At 45.7% G+C, this 22,671-nt stretch overlaps 1 protein-coding gene and 1 long non-coding RNA gene across 3 annotated transcripts in view; one reads left to right on the top strand and one right to left on the bottom strand.

Moving 5' to 3' along the window:
• LOC149523796 (uncharacterized) overlaps nt 1-5,754 on the top strand; it is a 10,418-nt gene extending 4,664 nt beyond the window's left edge. The window contains exons 2-3 of the long non-coding RNA XR_016350425.1: nt 2,516-2,612; nt 5,619-5,754. This is a non-coding gene — a long non-coding RNA (uncharacterized LOC149523796). The remainder of the gene's footprint in view (nt 1-2,515; nt 2,613-5,618) is intronic.
• Nucleotides 26-22,671, bottom strand: LOC102462531 (RNA-binding protein 4-like). 2 transcript variants are annotated; one of them, XM_014577804.3, is made up of 4 exons: nt 22,535-22,671; nt 20,980-21,402; nt 4,968-5,666; nt 26-185 (listed from the first exon to the last, which is right to left on the bottom strand). In XM_014577804.3, exons 2-3 carry the CDS (start codon nt 21,389-21,391, stop codon nt 4,975-4,977), a joined length of 1,104 nt encoding a protein of 367 aa, XP_014433290.2. In that variant the 5' UTR covers nt 21,392-21,402; nt 22,535-22,671; the 3' UTR covers nt 26-185; nt 4,968-4,974. The 2 variants fall into 2 exon arrangements, with proteins under 2 accessions (XP_014433290.2, XP_075795385.1); XM_075939270.1 differs by having other exon boundaries at nt 22,463-22,609.

Below are 22,671 nucleotides of genomic sequence, written 5' to 3'. Positions count from 1 at the left end.
AAGGGCTGAAAAATTAAGAAAAAGATACAGTGGGTCACAACTTTACTGAAAACACAAGAATCTCCATTAAAAATAAAACACACTAGAGGCAGCCAATACCCGTCGCAGGCAGCGGGATGGTGGGGGAAGTAGGACAAACTTTCCTGTGTAATGGGAGCCCGAGGGTCCGCCCGAGAATACGCTACCTGAAAGAAAGCACAATACAGTTTCAAAGTATTTTGTCAGAAATAGCCATCATGGGAAAAAAACGCAGAGACATTAGGTCTACCCCAAGCTTTAGTATTGTCCACACACAGAAGCCATGCTGGTTTAAAGTTGGCTTTAAACTGGTGTAATGGGAGCCCTTGGTAGATGCTCCTATTCTGGAGTACTTTAAACCAGTCCATAACCAATTAAAGTGAAATGAAATAAGCGTGGTTTAAACAGCTATAAGTCCACCCACTTGTATCTCTTGCACTGGTTTCAGTAAACCAATTTAAAAATCATACCTTAAGTAAAATTGGCACAACAATTTAATGTAGATAGTGCTACATTTCCATGGGAGTGAGATCCATTTCACCCCAAAGTAGCTCCAAAACCAAAGGAGCACCTTGCCTAACACCATACATAAAATATGGCCCAGTTGATAGGGAACTGCACTGAGAATAAGGAGACTTGTGCTTTGTTCCTGCCTCAGGGTGAGAAGTGGTGGCGGAAGCAAGGAGGACCTTGTAAAGCTCCTGGTTTCCACTCCTGGCTCTGCCATTGAGCTATTGTGACACTTCGGGCAAGTCTTTTCTCCTCTCTGCACTTCTGGTCCTCCTCATCTGGGTCTATTTAGACTGCAAGCTCTTCAGGGCAGGGACTCTGTCTGCAGATCATTGGGCATAGTGGGGGTTTTATCTTAATTAGGGCCTCGATGTGGAATCACAACACTGGGCTCACTGGAACAAAATTAATAACACTTTCCAGTTTAAATAGCACTTTATCTGTACAGATATTGTCATCTTACCACCCATGTGCTCTTGTGGAGATTAATCAATGGTGAAATGACTCTACACAGGGACTTTTTGGAAAGTGAAGAAGAATTAACTAACAATGTGAATTTTAAGAGGACAAAACTGCATTAAGCCACTGTGTGGTTGCTCTTGCTCAGAATTAAAATGGCCTTACTTTGGTTATTTTAATTTACTTACAAAGTTAATTAAACCAAACTGAGGCCACTGTAGTTTTGAATAAGAATGTCCACCCAGGGATTTAATACAGTTTTACTAATCCACTTTAAAAGCTTTAAAAGCGTATTAATTAACTTTAAAAGCTAATTCACAATTTTCAAGTGTCCCTGTGTAGACAAACCCTTAGTTTGGTGTAGCATAACCTTCACTGCAGCCAACTAAAGCCCCACTTCACTTCTAAAAGAAAGTCTCCACACAGGGGTTTGATGTGCTTATATTTCACACCTATAGTTAATTAGCCTTAACCTCCACCAAGTGTTCCTATGTAGACTAAACCAAAGGGCTTGTCGTCTTCATTACATGGTAGATCAATGTTGCAGCAATTGATTCACCGGTGGTCGATTTAATGTGTCTGCTTAGATGCAATAAATTTACCTCCAAACGCTCTCCTGTCAACTTTGGTACTCCAGGACAACAAGATTAGTCTGAATCGATGGGAGAGCAGTCCCCGCTGACCTTACTGCATAGAAAACATTGTGGTATGTCAGCTTAGATGGCTGTGGGTGAGGGGGCATAGTGTAGACTAGGTCTTGGAGAGTGCCAAGATTAGAACTCAAGCCTCCCGGGGCTGCACTTCTTTCTCTAGACCACACTGTTGCTGCCCAGGTTCTAGCTGCAAAAGCCAATGGATCTATGCCTGCTTCTGACTGTGCACCATGTAGTAGAAATATTAATCAGCAGGGACTATTTAGTCCACGATAACTTTAAAAATCCCTGGAATTTAATTTTAATGCTACGTGAAGTCCCTTCTGTGCTCTCATTCTGGTGCCCTAAGCACTCACTCACATCCATCTCCATTCAGCAAAGCACATGCTTAAGTTCCACAGTTTTGAGCACATGGTTCACTGTCTGGCAGACCTAGGGCCACTAGCTACTACCATGTATATTCTGTTCATGACAGCAGCCAATGGCATCTCAGGAGGCATTTTGCCCTTCCAACTTAATCAGGGTGCTGATTAAGTTCCAGTAAGAGGTTATCAAACAGAAGAAGTGAAAGTCTTAGCTAATCAGTTTGTTGGGGTTTTATTGCCTTCAATGGTCACTCCCTCAACAACTACCATAATCTCAGACAATGTCCAATTTTGCACATCAAACACTAATAGGCTACAGAGCTGGTGCATTTGTAAACTGCCATTTACAGCCAAATCCTCACCACTTCGTTTGTGGAATATTTGATGGGCTTTTACAAGAGAGAGGTGAAGCTGCTATCAGAGATGATGTCAGAGGCAAAAGGTATTTGTTGATTCAACCTACATTGCTTGTCCACATTAATGTGAGTTGTTTTGCTCTGCTATACTCAGGATTCCCTCAAGCTAAACAACACAGCAGAAACTATCTGCTCTGATCGCTGCTAAAACTGGGGCGGAGGCAGGGGGGAACGGACGGACTAAATTAAAGGTAAGTTTTTAGAGGGATCTTGATATTCTGGAGAAGCTTCTGTGCTCTTGCAGTCTCTCAAACTTGAAAGCCCGTGTATGATTTATAAATGTACAGCCAGAGTGTCAGGCAACACTCTTATATAAACACCTGAGAGAATATATCACAGTTCACTTTGAGCCCAGTATTTTGTGTTTGAGTAAAGCACCTTCCAGAAAGGCAGCCAGGTGGGACTGGAGGCCTCAGGAGATGGAAAATGCACCACTTCCCTTTGGGAGTTTGTTCCAATGGTTAATCACTCTCACTGTGGAAAATCTATGCCTTATTTTTAATTTGAGTTTGTCTGGCTTTTAACTCCCAGCCCCTGGTTCGTATTGTACCAGTCTCTGCTAGATGTAAGAGCCCTTTAGTAACCAGGATTCTCTCTCCATCAAGACCCTTATATCAAGTCACCTGTTGATTAGGAGACACATGGGATGGGACTAGGATGACATAAAAGGGAGCAGAAAATCTTCCAGAATTTTCATTCCATTTGTGGTTTCTTCCACTGTCTCCAAATTTAGGAGTAAAGAGTGAAGGTTAAAAGTCAGAAGCACAGGAGGGGAGGGAGAAGATGAGCAGGGCTTGGGAAACAGACCCCAAAAACCTGCAACCCTAAGTCAGGCGTTTGGGGCAGGGCAACAAGTCAGTCCAGACAGATTTATGAAGACAGATGGTTAGGGTAGATAGCTTAGCTATGCACCTGTGGGAAGGAGGATGACCGCCAATGTGCCCAAGGCACTGGAAGGGACCTGGAGAGCACTGAGTGTTAGCAGAGTATATAAACGCTGAATTGGCAGCGAGGGAAAAGAGATGGTTCAAAGTTACACAAGTGAAGATTAGTCAGGAGTAACAGGATGGAGTTAAAGGCAACAGCAGGAGAAAAAACAGAGATAATACCTCAATAGAAGCAGTAATCCAGATGTTTGAGTTATTTGGAATTGGAAAATACAAAGCCTTGAGAGCATTCCTGAATAACACTTGGTGTCAGGGTAAACTTACTTCATGTTTTAAAATGTTTGCAATCACAAGGCCTAATAACTTAAGTAAACAGATTCTCACACAATCACATGACTCCAGGGACAGGGGCTTATATCACAAGACTTATGATACACTTGTGAAGGTTATAAGGGCAGGGGGGTGGGGTTTCCCAGGTGAAATATTTTTAAAATTAAAGCTTCCAGACTTTTTAAAAATTGAAGTCTACTTTGGTGCCATTTCATTGAAACAATGAAAACAGACTGGTTAACTAGACTTTGTTTAGTCTGTATCTACTGGCTCCCAGAGGCTGTAAATACCATAGGGAAAGATTTCTTCCATAAGCCTTAGTGAAATTTTAAAATAAAAACATTTCTATTCACTCTAGCATTTCGGAGATTTTTCATGTCATAAGGGACCTCTAGTTGTATGTGCTAGTCAGGCTTAGTGTACAAGAGGCCAGAGAACTTTATCCTGTTGTGCTTGGATTATGTTCAGTAAATTCCTGTTGAGCTAAACAGGGGTTTTGAGAAAGATCTGTAATCTCGATTTAGAGATTTCAAGCAATGGAAAATTGTAAAGGCTTGTTTTAAAATTAAGAAATGTTGGGGTCAGATCTGACTTGACAGCTGTCCTACTGATAGTTTCAAATGTTGTTCAGGAACAACATTTAATTAGCACTTTCACTATTTAAAGTGTTGTGCTATTTTATAAGACCCTTAAGCAGGAAGATCAAAATCTCTGCCAATTTTAGAGTATGCTGAAAGGTTAGCAGCATTTCCATGGTAAAAATGTGACTTTACCCTTTTCTCAAGAATAAACTGAGAATGGCATTTTGACACTTCAAATCCAGCATGTAAGTATGGATCCAGTCAACTTTTCAAATGGGGAAAACAGTGACAATCTCTTCTGACAGAGTCATTCTTCTAAGTGTAAATATAGTTTTTAATCTGGAGTTACTTTAAAGTCCAGATTTAGATCCTGTGGTAAAATAGCAAAGCAGGTTTACACTGACCCCATATCAACTCTCAGAGTGCATAATGCTTATCTCAAATCATCTTCATTCAACATGACAAATGAGCTGGACTCGTTCAACACTGGTGGTAGGGATTATTCTGAAAACCTCCATGCCCATCCCGGGTGAATGCACATTTGTTGTGGCTTCTTTGGGATACAAATACTCCAGTAATGTGGTAAAGATGCCAGGCTTTTACAGTAACACTACCAATGTGCTTTCACTGGGCTAAAGTTGGCAGATCACAGACAGTTGCTAGTGGAAACTCTGGCACATCTGTCTGTGCATCAAGCACAATTTATACTCCTGCAGCACATATGTCCTGCCACGCACAAAGCTCTCACCTCCGACTCAAAACGCAGAGTACCGCGCCCTGTCCGCGTATGATTCCCGCTCGAATCGCTGAACGTCGTAGAGGGAGGCCCGAGCGACCGACGAGACTGGAGACAGCTGACAACGTTCGTAACCATACGCATCTCCGACGGTGGTGGCCGCGGTTGCCGTGCGACGCAGGGGGCTTCTATCCCGGGTGTAATAGGTGGAGGACGCAGCTGCTGCAGCAGCAGTTGCAGCTGCAGCGACTGCTGCTGCTGCTCCCGGGGTTGGCAGCAGTGCTCTATCATAAGGGTCTAGGGTAGTAGTGAGGCGATTGGCCATGGCTGTGGTGGCGGCCATGGCTGTGGTTTGTACTTGTGAGTACTGCGCATACTGAGAATACTGGGCCATTGTTTGCTCTGCATAGGCGTCGTATGCAGATGCCGTAGCATAGGGCCTCACGCGATATCTTTTGTAGTAGTCGACCATTGCTCCATACCCATCATCGTAATACATGGTTTCCCCATAGCCCGCGGGGTAGGGAGTGCGCACCGCTCCATACTGCTCATTATAGGTTTCGGTAAAGTCAGGCACTTGCCCCGTGCGATCTACCGGACACTCTTTAGACCAGTGCCCTTCTTTCCCGCACCGATAGCAGCCGCTCTTGTCTCCCATCCCAGGTATCGTCCGAAGCCGACTGGTGGACAACTGCACGCGCATCCGCTTGCCTTTAAGAAACAGACGCAAGAATGGTTGCTATAATAAACTGACGCCACATGGAAAACCACAAGATTTGCAGTGTGCAAGAACCAAGTAACTCAGCCATCTCATTCCCTCAGTTGCCAATCTAAACTTAGCTTTTCCACAGCACTTACAATGGGGAAGGATCCCTACTGGCTGAGGTGAACAGTTTTACAGTAAGAATCATGCCAAGAATAAAAAGCAAGCTCTCATGAACAGTAACATTTCAATAGCATTAAGGCCTGCTTCAGAAAGGTATTTAGATCATGATCCAGATAGCTACTTGCCAGATGTAAATCTTTAGCTCTCTGGGGCTACTCACATACATTTCCTTAGTTCCAATCTCAATCCAAGTTTAAGTGTGCTCCAGACCAGATTATCAACTTCTTCCTCACACTGGTGAATAGCTACATGTCTAGGGACCTATATGGTCCCTGCAGATTCTCAGTGCTTCATGTTAGCATCTTCACAGCCCCACTGTAAAGTAGGGAAGTATTGTTGCTGTTGTATAGGAACTGAGGCACAGGGTTCAAGAAGCGACTTCCCCAGGGTCACAAGAGGAGCCTGTGGCCAAGTGAGGAACTGAATACAGGGCTCCCAAGTCCCAAGCCAGAACTCTATTAGGTCAGTCTTCTAACCCTGGGGAAATCACTGGGTCTATTCTCATGAGTAAGATCTCACCAAGGTGACTATGCAATTCATAGCCTGGCTCTAGACAATTCTCTCATTCAATCTCTGTTTTATGAGATGAGGAGATAACTGCAGGGGATATCATGCTTAAGAGTGCATTTCAAGAACCGCAATTTAGCTTTCACACATTCTTGGGATTACTCCCACCCTAGCCCCCGTACAGCTTGCATTGACAAGTAGCCGATTACTGTAATTCATGCTGTAGCTCACTCTTTCCAGGCCTGTAAACTACTCTTGCTGCTGCAGGATTTGTCACAGGGTTGCTAGCAGTGTTCACTCTAATTTTTTATGTCCACGTACGGAACAACTTTGTTATGTGCACCAATATGGAGGTCATTCCACACACGAACAGTGTGTGTTTGCGGTGGAGTAAAAGGGTTGAATGCAAGAAGGGGTTCAGGAATGAGGTACAGGGTTGGAGGATGAATGGCTTGGGGGCACATGATGCCCCAGAGAGCAAGGAGTATCCCCAGGCCTCTCTCATCACAGCAGCTCAGGGCCTTGTGAGAGGTGCCCCTCTACTGCCCCAGCCGGCACATCTGGGGGAGGGGCACTTGTCCCCCAGCTGCGGCAGCTCTAGTTATGGGCCGGTGGGCAGACGTATTTCTCCTTTGGCTGCAGCAGCTCCAGCTGGCAGGGAGAAGTGCCCTGCTGAGGATGTGCCTGGTTCAGGACTTGGGGAGAAGCATCTCTCTCTGCTGCAGCCCTGAGCCACTACACAGGGATTAATAGGCAGCTGGGTGACAGAGGGAAATTAGGCTGCTAGAATGGCTATGCAGAACCTCAGTTCTATGCAATGCACTTTCGGTTAGTCACGCCAACTGCAGCTTGAACAGAGCTTTTCCATTTAAAGAAGCTGCACTCTTGAATCTTTCCTATCAGCAGAGTCCAACAGGAAACTCATGCAACAGAGAAAACTGAATCTATTCTCTCTACTCTCCACTGGCATAATTCAGCAGTTATCCTGCAAGCATGAAACTCTGAGTCCATGCATGGCTGCATGATGCACCCAGGAAGTTGGGATTGTCAATGTGCTCAGTTCCTAGCTCAACGAGAAGGCAGCTGGAAGTCTATGTTTCGGCTTCTTTGAAAATCCCAGTGAATATGGCTAAACAATTGAGCTCAAAGTTCCCCATCTCCAAGAGGTAATAACCGAGAGAGGGGTATGGCAAAGCCATCTGCTCAGCTCCTCCATGATGGATGGGACTGATGGTAGTCAAGGGCAGCACATATTACTGGGAACAGCAAGTTGCATCCGACTAAAAGAAAGCCTCAGAAAGCAAACAAGGACAGGCAATCATGGTAATACTACTTGCAACACAGTTCCAATGGCTTTACAGGAGATGGATTCAGAGTAAGAGATACCATCATGCTCTTTGTTTTGTGTAACTAGGAGAAGGACAGGAACCGCAGCTTGGTAGGGAGGAATGGCTTCTAATCCAGTTGCAGTCATATGGCACCTGGCCTTCCACCTAGCTTATAGCTCAGATCATCTGTTTGAAGATAAAGCTACTCTTAAAGGTTAACTGAACTAAGAATTATAAGCACTCTCCTCTGGGGCTATAGAACTCTTAAGAGAGTGCTTTATGTTTTCCTTTGAATTTGCAGATGGGCTTTAAGTGGGGCACATTTCAATCTCAATGTAGAGTTTTGTCTGGATGGCCAGTCATTCAGTGCTCCAGAAAAGCAGCATTTGGACACTTTGTGGCCACATAATCACTGAGGGGAAAAAAAAAAAGTCTCACACACAAACAGTAGACTAACTACACCTCCAGCTATCTTAAGAAGCTCAACTACCTTCAGAGTGAAAAAGACAGTATAGTTCATAAGAACATAAGAACATAAGAACGGCCGTACTGGGTCAGACCAAAGGTCCATCTAGCCCAGTATCCTGTCTACCGACAGTGGCCAGCACCAGGTACCCCAGAGAGGGTTGACCGAAGACAATGATCAAGCGATTTGTCTCCTGCCATCCCTCTCCAGCCTCTGACAAACAGAGGCCAAGGACACCATTTTATCCCCTGGCTAATAGCCTTTTCCAGTGGACAGACTGGCAGTCAGGATACCTGAGCTCTGTTCTTGGCTCTTCTACTGACTTGCTGGCTCCAGGCAAGTCCCTTCCTCTTTATGTACCTTCTTTTCCCACCTTGCGGTGGTTTAGCGAAGACACTGACTCACTGTGTTTATAGTGTCTAGCAAAATATGACTGTGATGTAAGTAGGAATCTCTACTCAAACAGAAATAACTGTAGTGGTCTTTTTAACCTTTTAATTTCTAAAGGCAGAGCGTAGTAGGCTGAGTAGAGCTGGCCATCTAGCAGGGGAAATAGGTCAGACAATGAAATTGTGGCTAATGAAAAGCTATCCATTTGGAGAAGACAACGTAAGTGACACCAACACGTCTCTGGCTTGTCAGACTGTTTTAGGGAAACAAGACATCTTCCTAATTCCATGCTGCCAAAATTTATTTATTGGATGATATGGATTTCTGTCTGACAAAGATCATAGACTACTATACTAGACGAGGAAGGGACCTTGCGAGGTAATCAAGTCCTGCATGGCAGTACCTTCTATAAATCTAGATCATCCCTAACAAATGTCTGTCTAAACTGCTCTTAAATCTCTCCAGTGATGGAGATTCCACAATTCCCTAGACAATTTATTCCAGTGCTTAACCACCCTGACAGCAAGTTTTTCCTAATGTCCAACCTAATCCTCCCTTGCTGCAATTTAAGCCCATTGCTTCTTATTCTATCATCAGAGGTCAAGGAGAATAATTTTTCTCCCTGCTCCTTGTAACACACTTTTAGATACTTAAAAGCTGCAATCATGTCCCCTCTCAGTCTTCTTTTCCAAACTAAAACCCAATTCATTTGTGTTGCTCTTCTCTGGACCTCTTCCAATTTCTCCACATCTTTCCTGAAATATGGTGCTCAGAACTAGACATAATACTCCAGTTGAGGCCTAATCAGTGCAGAGTAGAGGGGAAGAATGACTTCTTGTGTCTTGCTTACAGCAAGCCTGTTAATGCAAGAAATCAAATATGTTCTAATGTATAGAGCATGTCCACTGAACTAATATGTAGACCCAGCACAAATCCAACTGGGTCCTTTGGGCACTATCACAATATGAACAGTTACTACCAATGGCATCAGGCCCATGAATGAAAGGGCCTAGCAAATGTTTAACAATATCTAACTCTTCAACAGAGCTTTCCATCTGTTAATCTCAAAAACACTTCGCATAATAGGAATATTGTTGCTTATAAGTGAGGCAGAGAATGAAAAAGTGGAACAGAAAGGAGAAGGGACTAGCTCGAAGTCTCACAGTTGAGTTGAGAATAGAACCCAGGTATGCTGGCTCGCAGCACAGTGTCCTATTACTGGGCCACTCCAAAGTCCAAATGGATGTGCCCAAGATTAAAATGGCTCTTGATAACCTCATTGGTATATATTGGCTGCTTGACTTTGATGCTTCTACAGAAGGATTCTCAATCCGGTATAGCCAACAAATGGCAGGGAGTCACTGCTATCCTGCCACCCCACACTGAGTGTGAGAGGGGATCCGATGTGGAAGAGGTTGAGAACTACTCTTCCAAGACATCTGAAGAAAATACTATAGTACTGAATGGACACTAACCACTTCTTTCAGGTAACATGCTTGGTGCTAAGCTACAATACCTCTTACCATCAGACAGACGCCAACAGACCAAGTCTCCAGAATATTAAGCCTGAAAAGGTGAGATGTACTGCTTGATTTTCCTACAAGTGTACTTGCTGGTAGAGGGTAGATGAACCCATAGTGTGAGGACTTCAGACAGGAAAGTCCTTAATCACTGCTCAAGCAGATATTGAATGCAGATTTTCCAGGGGACACCTGTTATGAAATTGCAGAGATTCAAAGCTACCACATATAGATAAGTGACCACCCTTTTCCTTTGCTCACATAAGTGGGTGACAGAATTGGAATTTTCTGTTACATTTTCATGAATTCTAAGCATGCCTCAGTTTCCCGCTGTATATTACTGTACATAGAAGTACACAGTACTGTACACACTGCTACGCAGTGAGTGCAAAAGGGTTAACTTTGCTCCTGGAACAATGCAGGAGACAGGAGAAAGAGAGAGAGAAAAAGACCTTGTTATCTGAGTAGAATGATTAGAGTAATTAAAGAACTGTTTGAAACCAACCCAAATCAAAAGGGTTCATAGAAAAAGACTCCCCAAACTAGTGAAGAAACACCATCTAACACAGGGGTGGGCAACATTTTTTTCAGGGAGGGCCACAATGAATTTTGCTATGTGGTCACAGGCTGGCTCCACCCCTCAAAGGGGCAGGGCTGGGGACTAGCCTCCCCCAAGTTGTCTGGGGCTGGAGGCTTTGAATTAAAATCACAAAGGGCGCACGGCTCCTGGTCCTGCTGCTACCGTGTGTTGCCTGGCAGCCATCCAGGGTTTCTGCATTATTTAAAAGGCTTGTAGCTATGGCCCCTGCCAGGGTAGCACTGTGGACATGAGCCATTTAAATAGGATTCTGCTGCCTGAGTCACCTCCTAGAAATTTGGTGGCATGTGCAGCAGGATATAAACAGAAAACTGCCAGATGCACTCTGCAGGCCGGATCAAAACGTTACTTGGGCCAGATCCAGCCCCCAAGGAGCATCTTGCCCCACCCTGATCTAAAAACAGGGAACCGCTGCAGAAGCAACGTGCACTCCAACTCTGTTGATGTGCCAGGGGACAGCAATAAATGGTGCCCTTTTAGAATTCTAAAGCTCTGTCCTGAGGGAAGAGGGAGGACTGGAGCCCATCACAGCTCGGCCAGCTCATTGTGTCACTGGCTCGGCCAGGATGCATTGTGGGTTAACTTCTGACTCCTTCTGCTGATCCAAGAACTTTCAGATTCTATAGCCAGATGACTATCACATGGTTACCTTGTTTTAAAAGTCTGCCTGTTGTCGCTGTGAATATTCACTGAAAGCACTGAGTCCTGAAGGGCTAGATTACAAGCCTCTTGCAGGAGCTGGGACTTGCTAAATTCATTGCAGGGGATATTTTGCAGTGCCAAAAGCCTGGTCTTAGAGTCTTGGAAACCACAGGCCTACCCATGTGGAACAGTGTGGGTCTATGGGACCTGGCACATTAAATGGGTCACTCCCAGGAAACTAGTAATAGGCTGGCACAGACCAGAATCTGTTACTACTTGACAAAATGTAGTGGACTTTTCTTGTGAGTGAGTGATGCTGAGAATCAGCATTATGTTTATTGCTCTTTGGGTACTGCTAAGCACAAGCACATCTGGCTCACCCAAAATCATGAGATGATCTGAAGTTGTATGATTCTTTCTAAACTAATACAGTTTAGAAAGGAGGGAAGAATAGCTCAGTGGTTTGAGCATTGGCCTGCTAAACCCAGGGTTGTGAGTTCAATCCTTGTGGGCAAAAATTTGGGGCAAAAATTTGTCAGGGATGGTACTTGGTCCTGCTGTGAAGGCAGGGGACTGGACTCGATGACCTTTCAAGGTCCCTTCCAGTTCTAGGAGATAGGCAATCTCCATTATTATATTATTTTGGATTCTTTTTATCAAACTTCTAGTTGGAGCCTCTCGGATTCAAATTGTGCAGCTTTTTGGTCTACAAAAGGGATGGGGGGCTCTGGTCTTGGAGGACACATATTGGTTGGTGGGCTTGACAGCAGCAGGTATTCTTTTGCTTGAGCCCGCTGGCCATGGTGTGGAACGCTCCCCCTCCTACAAGAACCTGGTGGTTCTGTCGTCAGCAGTCTGGACAATGCCACTTTGCCTGTTGAGTAGAAGCCCATGTACATCCCAAGTGAGCTGCAGAAGATGGCCCCAGGTGAACAACTGGCCAGGCCAGATGTGAGCTACAGAACTAGGGAGAAAAGCCAATTTACTGGCAGCTTGTCAGGAAAGTACACAGCCAGGTAGAGACTTCTAGCAATACACAAGAGAGACCTTCCTACCTTAGAAAGGAGAGGCAGGATCCTACAAGCCACGCTGGGGAAGTACAGCTAAGAAAAACTCTCATAGAAATATCAGAAACGTAGGACTTGAAATGATCTTAATAGATCATTTACTCCAGTTTCCTTTACTGAAGCAGGACTAAGTATCATCTGGACCATCTCCAATAGGTGTGCCCCATATCTGTTGTTAAAAACCTGCAGTGACGGAGATTCCACAGCCTCCGTACTTAACTATGCTGACAGGAAGTTTTTCCTAATGTCTATAAAGTAACTCTTCCCTATTGCAATTAATAGCCAGGGAAAAGACTGAAAAAGCTAGAGGTAGATGAGCTGAGGATATGTGAATCAAACAGCCATTTAACACACCAGAAGTGGCGTGTCAAGATAACCCGCGGCCCATTGGGGTTCTGTCTGTGGCCCATGGATCTCCTCTCTGCCCCTTTCCTTAAGCCCCTCTTGCACACTAGAGCTCTGAAGCCCTGCACTCCCCCCCACCCCTTTCAAAGAGTTCACTCTCAGTTCCCACTTCTCCCAGAGCTTAAACAGCTAAGAATTTCCAGCTCTGGGAGGGAAAGGAAGGAGCATGGAGGCATGTGAATCAGCAGGTGCTCCAAAAGTGCTGAGGGCGGGGGAAGGAGCAGATAATTGCAGGGCAGTGCCTCAGTTTGCAAGAGGACTGTGGAGGAAGCGGACAGGCCACATGCAGCTCACTAAGATGAAGGAGGGCCACTTGGGCAACCATGATTAGTAAATGGGCCGCATATCACTGCAATATATTTTTCCTTCTGACTACCTGTTTTTCACTGACACAAAAGCCAGTGTTTGATTATAGAAGCAGCTATGCATGTACTAAGCAGGCAATGCAAATGTCCCTGAGCTACATGATAGAGATGTTAGATATCGTGTATTTTAGTAATCGTGTAGCTGCAACAATTTTAGTGGTTACATGGTTACTAAAATATTCCCCCGGGGGCAGGGCTGGCAGCCAATGTGCTCTGGACCCCACTGCTGGGGAGCTCCTGCCACCATGTGCTGCTGCTTCTGTATCAGAGGCAGCAGTATGGAATGGCAGGTGGAGCTGGTTTAAAAATCAGCTCCCCGCACAGATTGGCTCCCACCTGCCACCCCACGCCGCTACCTTGGATACAGAGGAAGCAGCAGCTCCTGTCCATGGGGTATACAAGCTCCCCAAGAACAGAGGCTGCTCTGGCATCCCACCTACCCCTTCCTTCCAAGCACCAGCTCCCGTCTGCACACCCTGCAATGCTGCCTCTGTGGGAGGCAGCAGAGGGGGCAGGTGGCTCTGGAAACTGGCACATGCGGAAACCTGGCTTTAAAAGTCAGCTCGCCACAGGCATAGGCTCCTGTTCCCCCCTGCCTTGCTGCCTCTGTATCAGAGGCAGCAAGAGGTGGGGACTGTGTGTAGTAATTTGGATTAACCAATAAGCCTAGGCTTATCAGTTAATTGTTTAAACGGCTGTACACTAGCATCCCTACTACATGGCATTTACTATGCCACTGGTGTCTCTTTTCAAACCCCTCTCTGACAAATCCAATAAATCCAGACCTAAGTACGTGCCAGAGATATTCTATTCTGAAACAAGAATGAGCAAGAGCTATTCTTTGTCAAGTCACAATGGGGGACAGTGCAAAAATCTAGGAAAGTTACATATTTTCCAAATAAATGCTATTCCTCACACCACCACTCACACTCCCCAAATGCTACCCACTCACCAGCCCTACTCCACAAAATATTTCCTTGAAAACTCAGTCTTAACTGGCCCTGTGCAGAACTAGACCACAGGTGAAACCCCTTCCACCCTTTTGGAAAACTAACATTAAATTTGAAAACCCCCAAAGCAGCCACTAGGAGGTAGCATTTATAAGATACTGCTGCTTTTTGAAGGGCTTTGCTTTTAAGTTAAAAACTTACTTATAAACCCTCTCCTAACTAATACCTTAGCCAAGATAGAAGGCTATTATTCTAATTCTGGGATAGAATTATGCTAAGATCAGAAAGTTCAAGCCAAGGACTCTGACTGGGCTAAAAACAGTTTTACGAAACCTCAGAGGAAACATTTCTGCTACATTTCAGTGAAAAGTGTTTTTGGATTTGACCGTCATAGATTTTAAAGCCTGAAGGGACCATTCTGACCACCTGCCTAACAGACCAGAAAACTTCACCCAGTCTTCCTGAGTGGTATGGATCTGACACAGCCCATAACAGCATAAATCTAAGCCAGCTACTCCTCTCAACTGGTCCTGTCCCATACAAGCCAAGTTTTTGGCCTCAGTTTCAGTGATCAGGTCAGCATCTGTAGCATTGACACAAGCTACTTTCATTGTCCAAAAGCAAACAGCACGAATACTGGTATTAACAAAGATGAACGTGCCTTTTACCAACCATCGAATTGCAGGGCACAAGAGGAGCAAATATAACTTTGACATGTGGTTTTTAACCCTATAGTTCCTTCGAAGTGCTGATTCTACCAGTAGGAGACGCAGGGCAATTCTGGAGTTCATTTCCTTATGTTGAGGCAGTTCTATTTCACACATGCACACTTCAAAGTAAGGGAAAATTGACAGCTCACAGGAAAAGATTAAATTTTCTGGTAACAGTTCAATTAGCAACACTGGGGATCAAAAAAGACAATCCCACACCCAATGCAAATCACTTTCCTCCGTTTCTTCTTGTTCTCAGCAGCTAGATTTGGTCCCAACTTCCCTTGCTGCCCAGCTTCCTTCAGCCCCACTGCATACAAACTCCTACAATTAAAACAGCTTTATTTTAGTGATACTGGAACCAAATTTCTCCAGTTATAGGCCTGAGAAATTAAGAGCTGAATCAGGCAAAGTTCAGAGTCCAGCCAGGAAAGTAAGGACTGAGTCACACACAGAGGATGCCCCCTTTAGGAAGGAAGGATCCTACTCGGCATGTTTGGCTCTTCCGGTTTCCTTGGAACAGTTACAGTGATGGTAGAGAATGCAGGTCCAACTACTTCCTTCCTCCGAACTACCAACTACAGGCAGTCCCCGGGTTACGTACAAGATAGAGACTGTAGGTTTGTTCTTAAGTTGAATCTGTATGTAAGTCGGACCTGGCGTCCAGATTCAGCCACTGCTGAAACTGACCAGCGGCTGACTACAGGAAGCCCGAGGCAGAGTTGTTCTGCCCCGGGCTTCCTGGAATCAGCCTCTGATCAGTTTCAACAGGCTGAATCTGGACGCCAGGTCCGACTTACATACAGATTCAACTTAAGAACCCCAGGCGTCCCCAAGTCAGCTGCTGCTGAAACTGATCAGCGGCTGATTCCAGGAAGCCCGGGGCACAGCAACTCTGCCTCGGGCTTCCTGTAGTCAGGGCTGGTCAGTTTCAGCAGCGGCTGACTTGGGGACTCCTGGGGAAGAGCAGCTGGGGTGCTGCTGGGTTGCTCCAGTAGCGTCGCTCCTCGGCGCTACTGGACCAGTCCACCAGCACCCCAGCTGCTCTGCCCCAGGCGTCCTGATTCAGCCACTGCTGAAACCTGATTCAGCCGCTGCTGGTCAGTTTCAGCAGTGGCTGAATCAGGATGCCTGGAGCAGAGCAGCTGGGGTGCTGCCGGGTTGGTTCAGTAGTGCCCAGAGCGGCGCTGCGGGACCAACCGGCAGCGCCCGAGCTGCTCTACCACAGGTGTCCGGCGAGAAGCCTGGACTGCTGGGAGGAGGAGGGGGGCCCGAAGGGACGTACTAGCTGCGCCCCCCCCCCCCCCCCAGCAGACCAGGGAGACACAGGCGGGCGACCGAGACACACCGTGGTCCTGCCGCCCGGGTCCTCCGCGGCTTTGCTCCACGTCTCCCTGGTCTGTTGGTCTCCAGCAGACCAGGGAGACGGGGAGCAAAGCCGCGGAGCACGCCGGCAGCGGGACAGCTGCGGCGCGTCTGGGCTGTCCGCTGCTGGCGTGTTCTGCGGCTTTGCTCCCCGTCTCCCTGGTCTGGGGAGACGTGGAGCAAAGCCGCGGAGCACGCGGGCAGCGGACAGCCCAGACGCGCTGCGGCTGTCCTGCTGCCGGCGTCCTCAGAGGCTTTGCTTCCCGTCTCCCTGGTCTGCTGGTCTCCAACAGACCAGGGAGACGGGCAGCAAACCCCGTTCGTAACTGCGGATCCGACATAAGTTGGATCCGCGTAACTCGGGGACTGCATGTACCAATCTGAGGAAGGACAGACCCACAGGACCCAGCGCTATGCTATCTTCAATTGAGGCTATTTTATGGGTTTCTGACAGAAGAAACGCTCCATTCAAAACCCACAGGACCTACATTACCTGCCTTAAGACTATCCTCTGGTGTGATGGCTACAAGAATGGTTAAGAGGTTGCCATGCTGGAGCAGCTGCTTATTTCAGTTAGCTTGTGTTCACCACATCTGTATACTATATCCTCCTGCTCTCTCTTATCTTAGACTGTAGCCTTTTGTGTGTGGCAGGGACTGTCTTGCTAAAGTTTTGCACAGAGCCTAGCACAATGGGGTAAAAAACTCAAGACATGCTACTGTAATGCTCCATAACTAAGCAGGCAATTTAAGGACCCACATCATTGGATAATGCTACTCTATTAGGCTACATTAACTACTCAGACAATACTGAATCTGGCATTGCCACATGGCCCAACACTTCCATCTTCTTTCAGCAGTCGGAGAAACACTAGACAGAAGGGAAAAGGAGGGAGAGAGGAGCAAGACCTGTCTAGAAGAGGGGATGGAACAAGAGACAAGGTGTCTCCCATTTCCCTCACCGCACCTATCAGGAGTCTACTATTCACTCCTTCTTGTGGATTTTTCATCCCCTCTCCCACAATCCCACAGGGGGCGGATCCTGCAATGAAATCTAGGACTAGCAGCCTAAACATTCTACAGGACATAAGCAACTCAGGATAGAAGAAACAAACAATAGAATACTAGAACTGGAAGGGACCTAGAGAGATCAAGTCCAGTCCCCTGCCCTCATGGCAGGATCATGTACCATCTAGATCAGGGCTACTCAACTTTGGAAGCCCCAGGGCCACTATGATACTCACAGCACATGCTGAGGGCCACAACTTAAGTGCGGTTGCATATACATTCAATTATATACACAAATATATGTAAATAGCTTCTTTCACACTGATGGGCATGAATACAAAAATTAAGGAAAGACTATACAACACAGGCCCCATTTAAGTCAGTTCTGCTGATATTAATAAAATGCAATCTTTATCTGATTTCCACCCATATGTCAGCACTTTTAATGAGCAATGACAGTCCAAGAATTTAACTACTAAAACATATCAACAGAAGACCATTATATTGACTACTTTTTCGTTTTGGCTCCCACCCGCAGGCTGCAAACAAAGGGAACATGGGCCACGAAGCTCTGATCTAGATCATCCCTGATACAGTAAACTTCCAATAATCCGGCACCTTTAGGACCCAGGGGGTGCCGGATTATCAGATATGCCGGACTATCAGAAGGGGGGCTATGAAGGGGGTGGGGTGGGGGGATGCCACCCCAGACCTCTCAGAGCTCCTCCTTCCGATAGTCCGGCTCTGCCCTAGGAGTCCCCGATTCAGCCGCTGCTGATCAGTTTCAGCAGCGACTGAATCAGGGATGCCTGTGGCAGAGGAGCTGGGGTGCTGCCGGGTTGGTCCCGCAGCCCCGAGGGGCAGCGCTATGGGACCAACCCGGCAGCACCCCAGCTGCTCGTCCCCTGGCTTTCCCAATTCAGCTGCTGGTCAGTTTCAGCAGCAGCTGAATTGGGGAAGCGGGGCACAGAGCAGCTCCAATTGTCCGGCTGCCCTGAGCACTTCCAGGTTCCTGATGGTGCCGGACCATCAGGAGTGCCGGAGCATTGGATGCTGGACCAATGGAGTTTTACTGTACATATCTATCCAACCTGCTTTTAAATATCTCCAGCAATGGAGATTCCACAACCAGTGTTTAACCACCCTGATAAGAAATATTTCCTAATGTCCAACCTAAACATCTTTTCTTGCAATTTAAGCCCATTGCTTCTTGTCCTATCATCAAAAGGCTAAGGAGAACAATTTTTCTCGCTTCTCCTTGTAACACCCTTTTAGATGTTTGAAAACTAGTATACATCCCCTCTCAGCCTTCTCTTTTCTAAACTAAACAAACCCAGTTCTTTGTCTTCCCTCATAGGTCATGTTTTCTAGACCTTTAATAATTTTTCTTGCTTTTGTCTGGATCTTCTCCAATTTCTCCACATCTTCATGAAATGTGGTGCCCAGAACTGGACACAATACTTCAACTAAGGCCTAATCAGTGCAGAATAGAGGGGAAGAATTACTGTGTGTGTCTTGCTCACAACACTTCTGTTAATGCAATCCAGAATCATGTTTGCTTTTTTTGCAACAGTGTCACACGACTGACTCATATTTCGCTTGTGGTCCACTATGACCCCTAAATTCCTCTCATCAGTACTCCTTCCTAGAAGGCCGCTTCCCATTCTGTGCGCGTGAGAGAGATTGTTCCTTCGTAAGTGGAGTACTTTGCATTTGTCATGATTAAACTTCATCCTATTTACTCTAGACCATTACTCCAGATAATTTTGAAATATGACCCTATCCTCCAAAGCACTTGCAACCCCTCCCAGCTTGGTATCATCTGCAAACTTAATAAGCGTACTCTCTATGCCAATATCTAAATCACTGATAAAGATATTGAACAGAACCAGTCCCAAAACAGACCCCTGCAGAGCTCCACTTGTTATGCATGACTGTGAACCATTTAATAACTACTCCCTGAGAATGGTTATCCAGCCACTTATGCACCCATCTTATAGCAGCCTCATCTAGGTTGTATTTCCCTAGTTTATTGATAAGAAGGCCATGCAAGGCCGTATCAAATGCTTTACTAAAGTCTAGATATACCACATCCACTACTTCTCCCTCATCCACAAGTTGTGTTAACCTATCAAAAAAGTTAGATTGGTTTGGCATGATTTGTTACCTATCACCTTATTATCTTCCAGATGTTTGCAGATTAATTCCTTAATTACTTGCTCCGTTATCTCTCCTGGCACAGAAGTTACACTGACTGGTCTGTAGATTCCTAGGTTGTTCTTATTTCTTTTTTATAGATGGGCACAATATTTGCCCTTTTCCAGTCTTCTGGAATCTCTCCCAACTTCCATGACTTTTCAAAGATGATAGCTAAAGGCTCAGATACTTCCTCTATCAGTTGCTTGAATATTGTACGATGCATTTCATCAGGCCCTGGCAACTTGAATACATCTAACTTTTCTAAAACAAAATACAGGACTATGTAGCACTTTAAAGACTAACAAGATGGTTTATTAGATGATGAGCTTTCATGGGCCAGACCCACTTCCTCAGATCCAGGAAGTGGATCTGAGGAAGTGGGTCTGGCCCACGAAAACTCATCATCTAATAAACCATCTTGTTAAGTCTTTAAAGTGCTACATAGTCCTGTATTTTGTTTCAGCTACAACAGACTAACACGGCTACATTTCTATAACTTTTCTAAGTAATTTTTAACTTTTTTTAAAATTTTAACTTCTAAACCTACCCCATTTCCACTAGCATTCACTACGTTAGGCACCCCATCACCATCAATCTTTTTGCTGAAAACAAAAAACAAACAACAAAAAAAGGAAGTCATTAAGCACTCCACCATTTCCAAGTTTCCAGTTATTGTTTCTCCCTCTTTACTAAGCAATGGGCCTACCATGTCCTTGGTCTTCCTCTTGCTTCTAATATATTTGTAGAACGTCTTCTTGTTACCCTTTATGTCTCTAGCTAGATTGAACTCGTTTTGTGCTTTTGCTTTTCTAATCTTGCCCCTGCATACTTACATTATTTGCTTATATTCATCCTTTGTAAATTTGACCTTGTTTCCACTTTTTATACAACTACTTTTTGTTTTTTAGATCCTTTAATATCTCCTGGTTAAGCCAAGGTGGTCTCTTGCCATACTTTCTATCTTTTCTATGCAGTGGAATAGTTTGTTTTTGGGCCCTTAATAATTTCCCTTTGAAAAACTGCCAACTGTCTTCAGTTGTTTTTCCTCTTAGTCTTGGCTTCCCATTGGAACTTTATCTACCAACCTTCTAAGTTTACTAAAATCTGCCTTCCTGAAATCTATTGTCTGTTTTGCTGTCCACCATTCCTTAGTATCATGAACTCTATGATTCCATAATTACTTTCAAACTGCTCTCCACTTTCAAGTTTTCAACCAGCTCCTCCCTATTTGTTAAAATCAAATCTAGAACAGCTTCCTCCCCAGTAGCTCTCTCAACCTTCTGATATAAAATATTGTCTCCAATGCAGTCCAAGAACTTATTAGACAAAATGCAAAATCCTCTGAGGAAAAATGGAATTAATTTGATTGAACAGTGCACTGACTCAAACACAAGTCCTTTGTGGACTCTTAACATAGAATCTGGCTCACATGGTTACCTAGTAACACTTAATGTCAGGAGTGAGAGCTCACATCTCGAGCAGACCCTTCCCATATCTTGGCTTCACATTCAGAGACACAGCCTTGCCATCCTGCACTCCTACCTGACCCGCTCTTCAGGACAGAACCTAGCACTATCTAGTCCTAGGGAAGGCTGCACTTTCCCTGGTTCATGTTTCACCTTGGAACTCTGTGTTGTCTAGGCCCCTGATGGCCTCCACCGCATCCTCAGCCCGCTCCATATGCACAAAGGCATAATCCTTCACTATGTCACACTCGATCACTGGGCCGTACTCTTCAAACTTGGCCTGCAGCTCCAAGTTAGTGCAGGTGGTACTGATGTTGCCCACATGCAGTTTGGTGGAGGCTTTGCTCTTGTTTTTGCTGGCTTCCACGTTTATGCAGACACCATGCAGCTTGTGGTGATGCAGGTTACGGATGGCATCTTCGGCTGCGGTCTTGTCTTCGATATGCACAAAGCCATAGTTTTTGATGATATCACATTCCAGCACCTTCCCATACTGCTCAAAAAGCGACCGGATCTCTTGCTCTGTTGCCTCCCGGGGCAGATTTCCAATGAAGAGTTTCACCATTGCAGCAGAACCTGTGGGTGGAATACTTAAAGATGAGGCACTAGCACAAGTAACGATTTGACTCAGTTCCCAGGATCCCTTACTAAATGACATCAGCTGGGGGGTAACAGAAGCCTCCTGCTTTCAAATATTAGCTTTCAAGTTGCATTGGCAGACTTAAGAGGGCCACTTTTTAATTCAGCTAGTTATTTTTTAATTGTAACTAAAGATAAAGCATTCTATAATCATTTGGTGGTTATTCCCTTGAACATGGCCAGGAGAAAGTGAAACATCATCACCATGTTATGCAGTGAAGTTGCATTTGGGATATTCAAAGGGCATGCCTTTACTGACTGCACTATTATCTTGAGTTACTGTTTCAGCATCTCACTCAAACTGATTCTTTCACATACAGGGCTACAAACTCTAATCAGGTGTCAATGGGAAGTAAGCGTCCAAATGGAAAGTCCTAGCTTAAGTCACCTGTCTAAGATGACACAATAGTTGGTGACAAGGCCAAGGACAAGATTTAGGCTCATGCTCACTGGCCCCCATCTCAAAGGTGATCTTTAAAAAAATAAAAACAGAAAAGTGTGTGCATGCCCCTTTTTTGTCTTTTGTGACAGAAGATGCCAGGAGTGTTTTATCCTAAAAAACAAACAAGAGAAGAGGAAAGATTCTATTTGATATTTCAGGGAAATTCAGGCCCTGTCTGAAGGGGAAAAGATGAAATAGAGCACAGCTCCCTCCACCTCCCAGAGCTGAGATGGAAGTCCTGGCTCTCAGATTTCCACACCCCTTTCAGTGGACTGAACTGTAGCAATCTCAGCTTCAGGAGAGGGTGGGGATAGGCGCCAGAACCGTGTTGTTTTCCAGCTCTGGGAGGGGGTGAAGACGTTAAGCGGGGGCGGTGGAGCGCTAAGACTCTTGGCTTCTATCCTAGCTCAGGGCAAAGGACGGGCCCCCCGACTCCTGGGATCTATCCCAGGTCTGGGGAGATGGACGAAAAGGGGGAGGCCTGGGCCCCAGAACTCCTGAGTTCTGGCCTAACTCCAAGGGGATGGTAGTGGATCGGGGGCAGGGTCTAGTCACCAGAACTGCTGGTTCTATCCCGTCCAAGGCCCGTTTGCGGGGAGAGAGGGGACCGTGGCTCAGGTCTCTCACCAAGATCAGCTATTCTGCAGCCCGCGGTCTCGATGACGATAACAAAATGGCGGCGCCTCCTACTCACTCCACCCCGCCATTGACCTCGTATGTCCCCGCCTCATTTCTCCCAGCACAACGCTCTGATTGGCTGCCGG

This window comes from Pelodiscus sinensis, chromosome 11, assembly GCF_052426305.1.
Source record: "Pelodiscus sinensis isolate ZL-2025 chromosome 11, ASM5242630v1, whole genome shotgun sequence".
In the NCBI taxonomy this organism is placed as follows: domain Eukaryota; kingdom Metazoa; phylum Chordata; order Testudines; family Trionychidae; genus Pelodiscus; species Pelodiscus sinensis.
The sequence above is the reverse complement of the archived record's forward strand: the minus strand, read 5'-3'. Positions and strand labels throughout refer to the sequence as shown.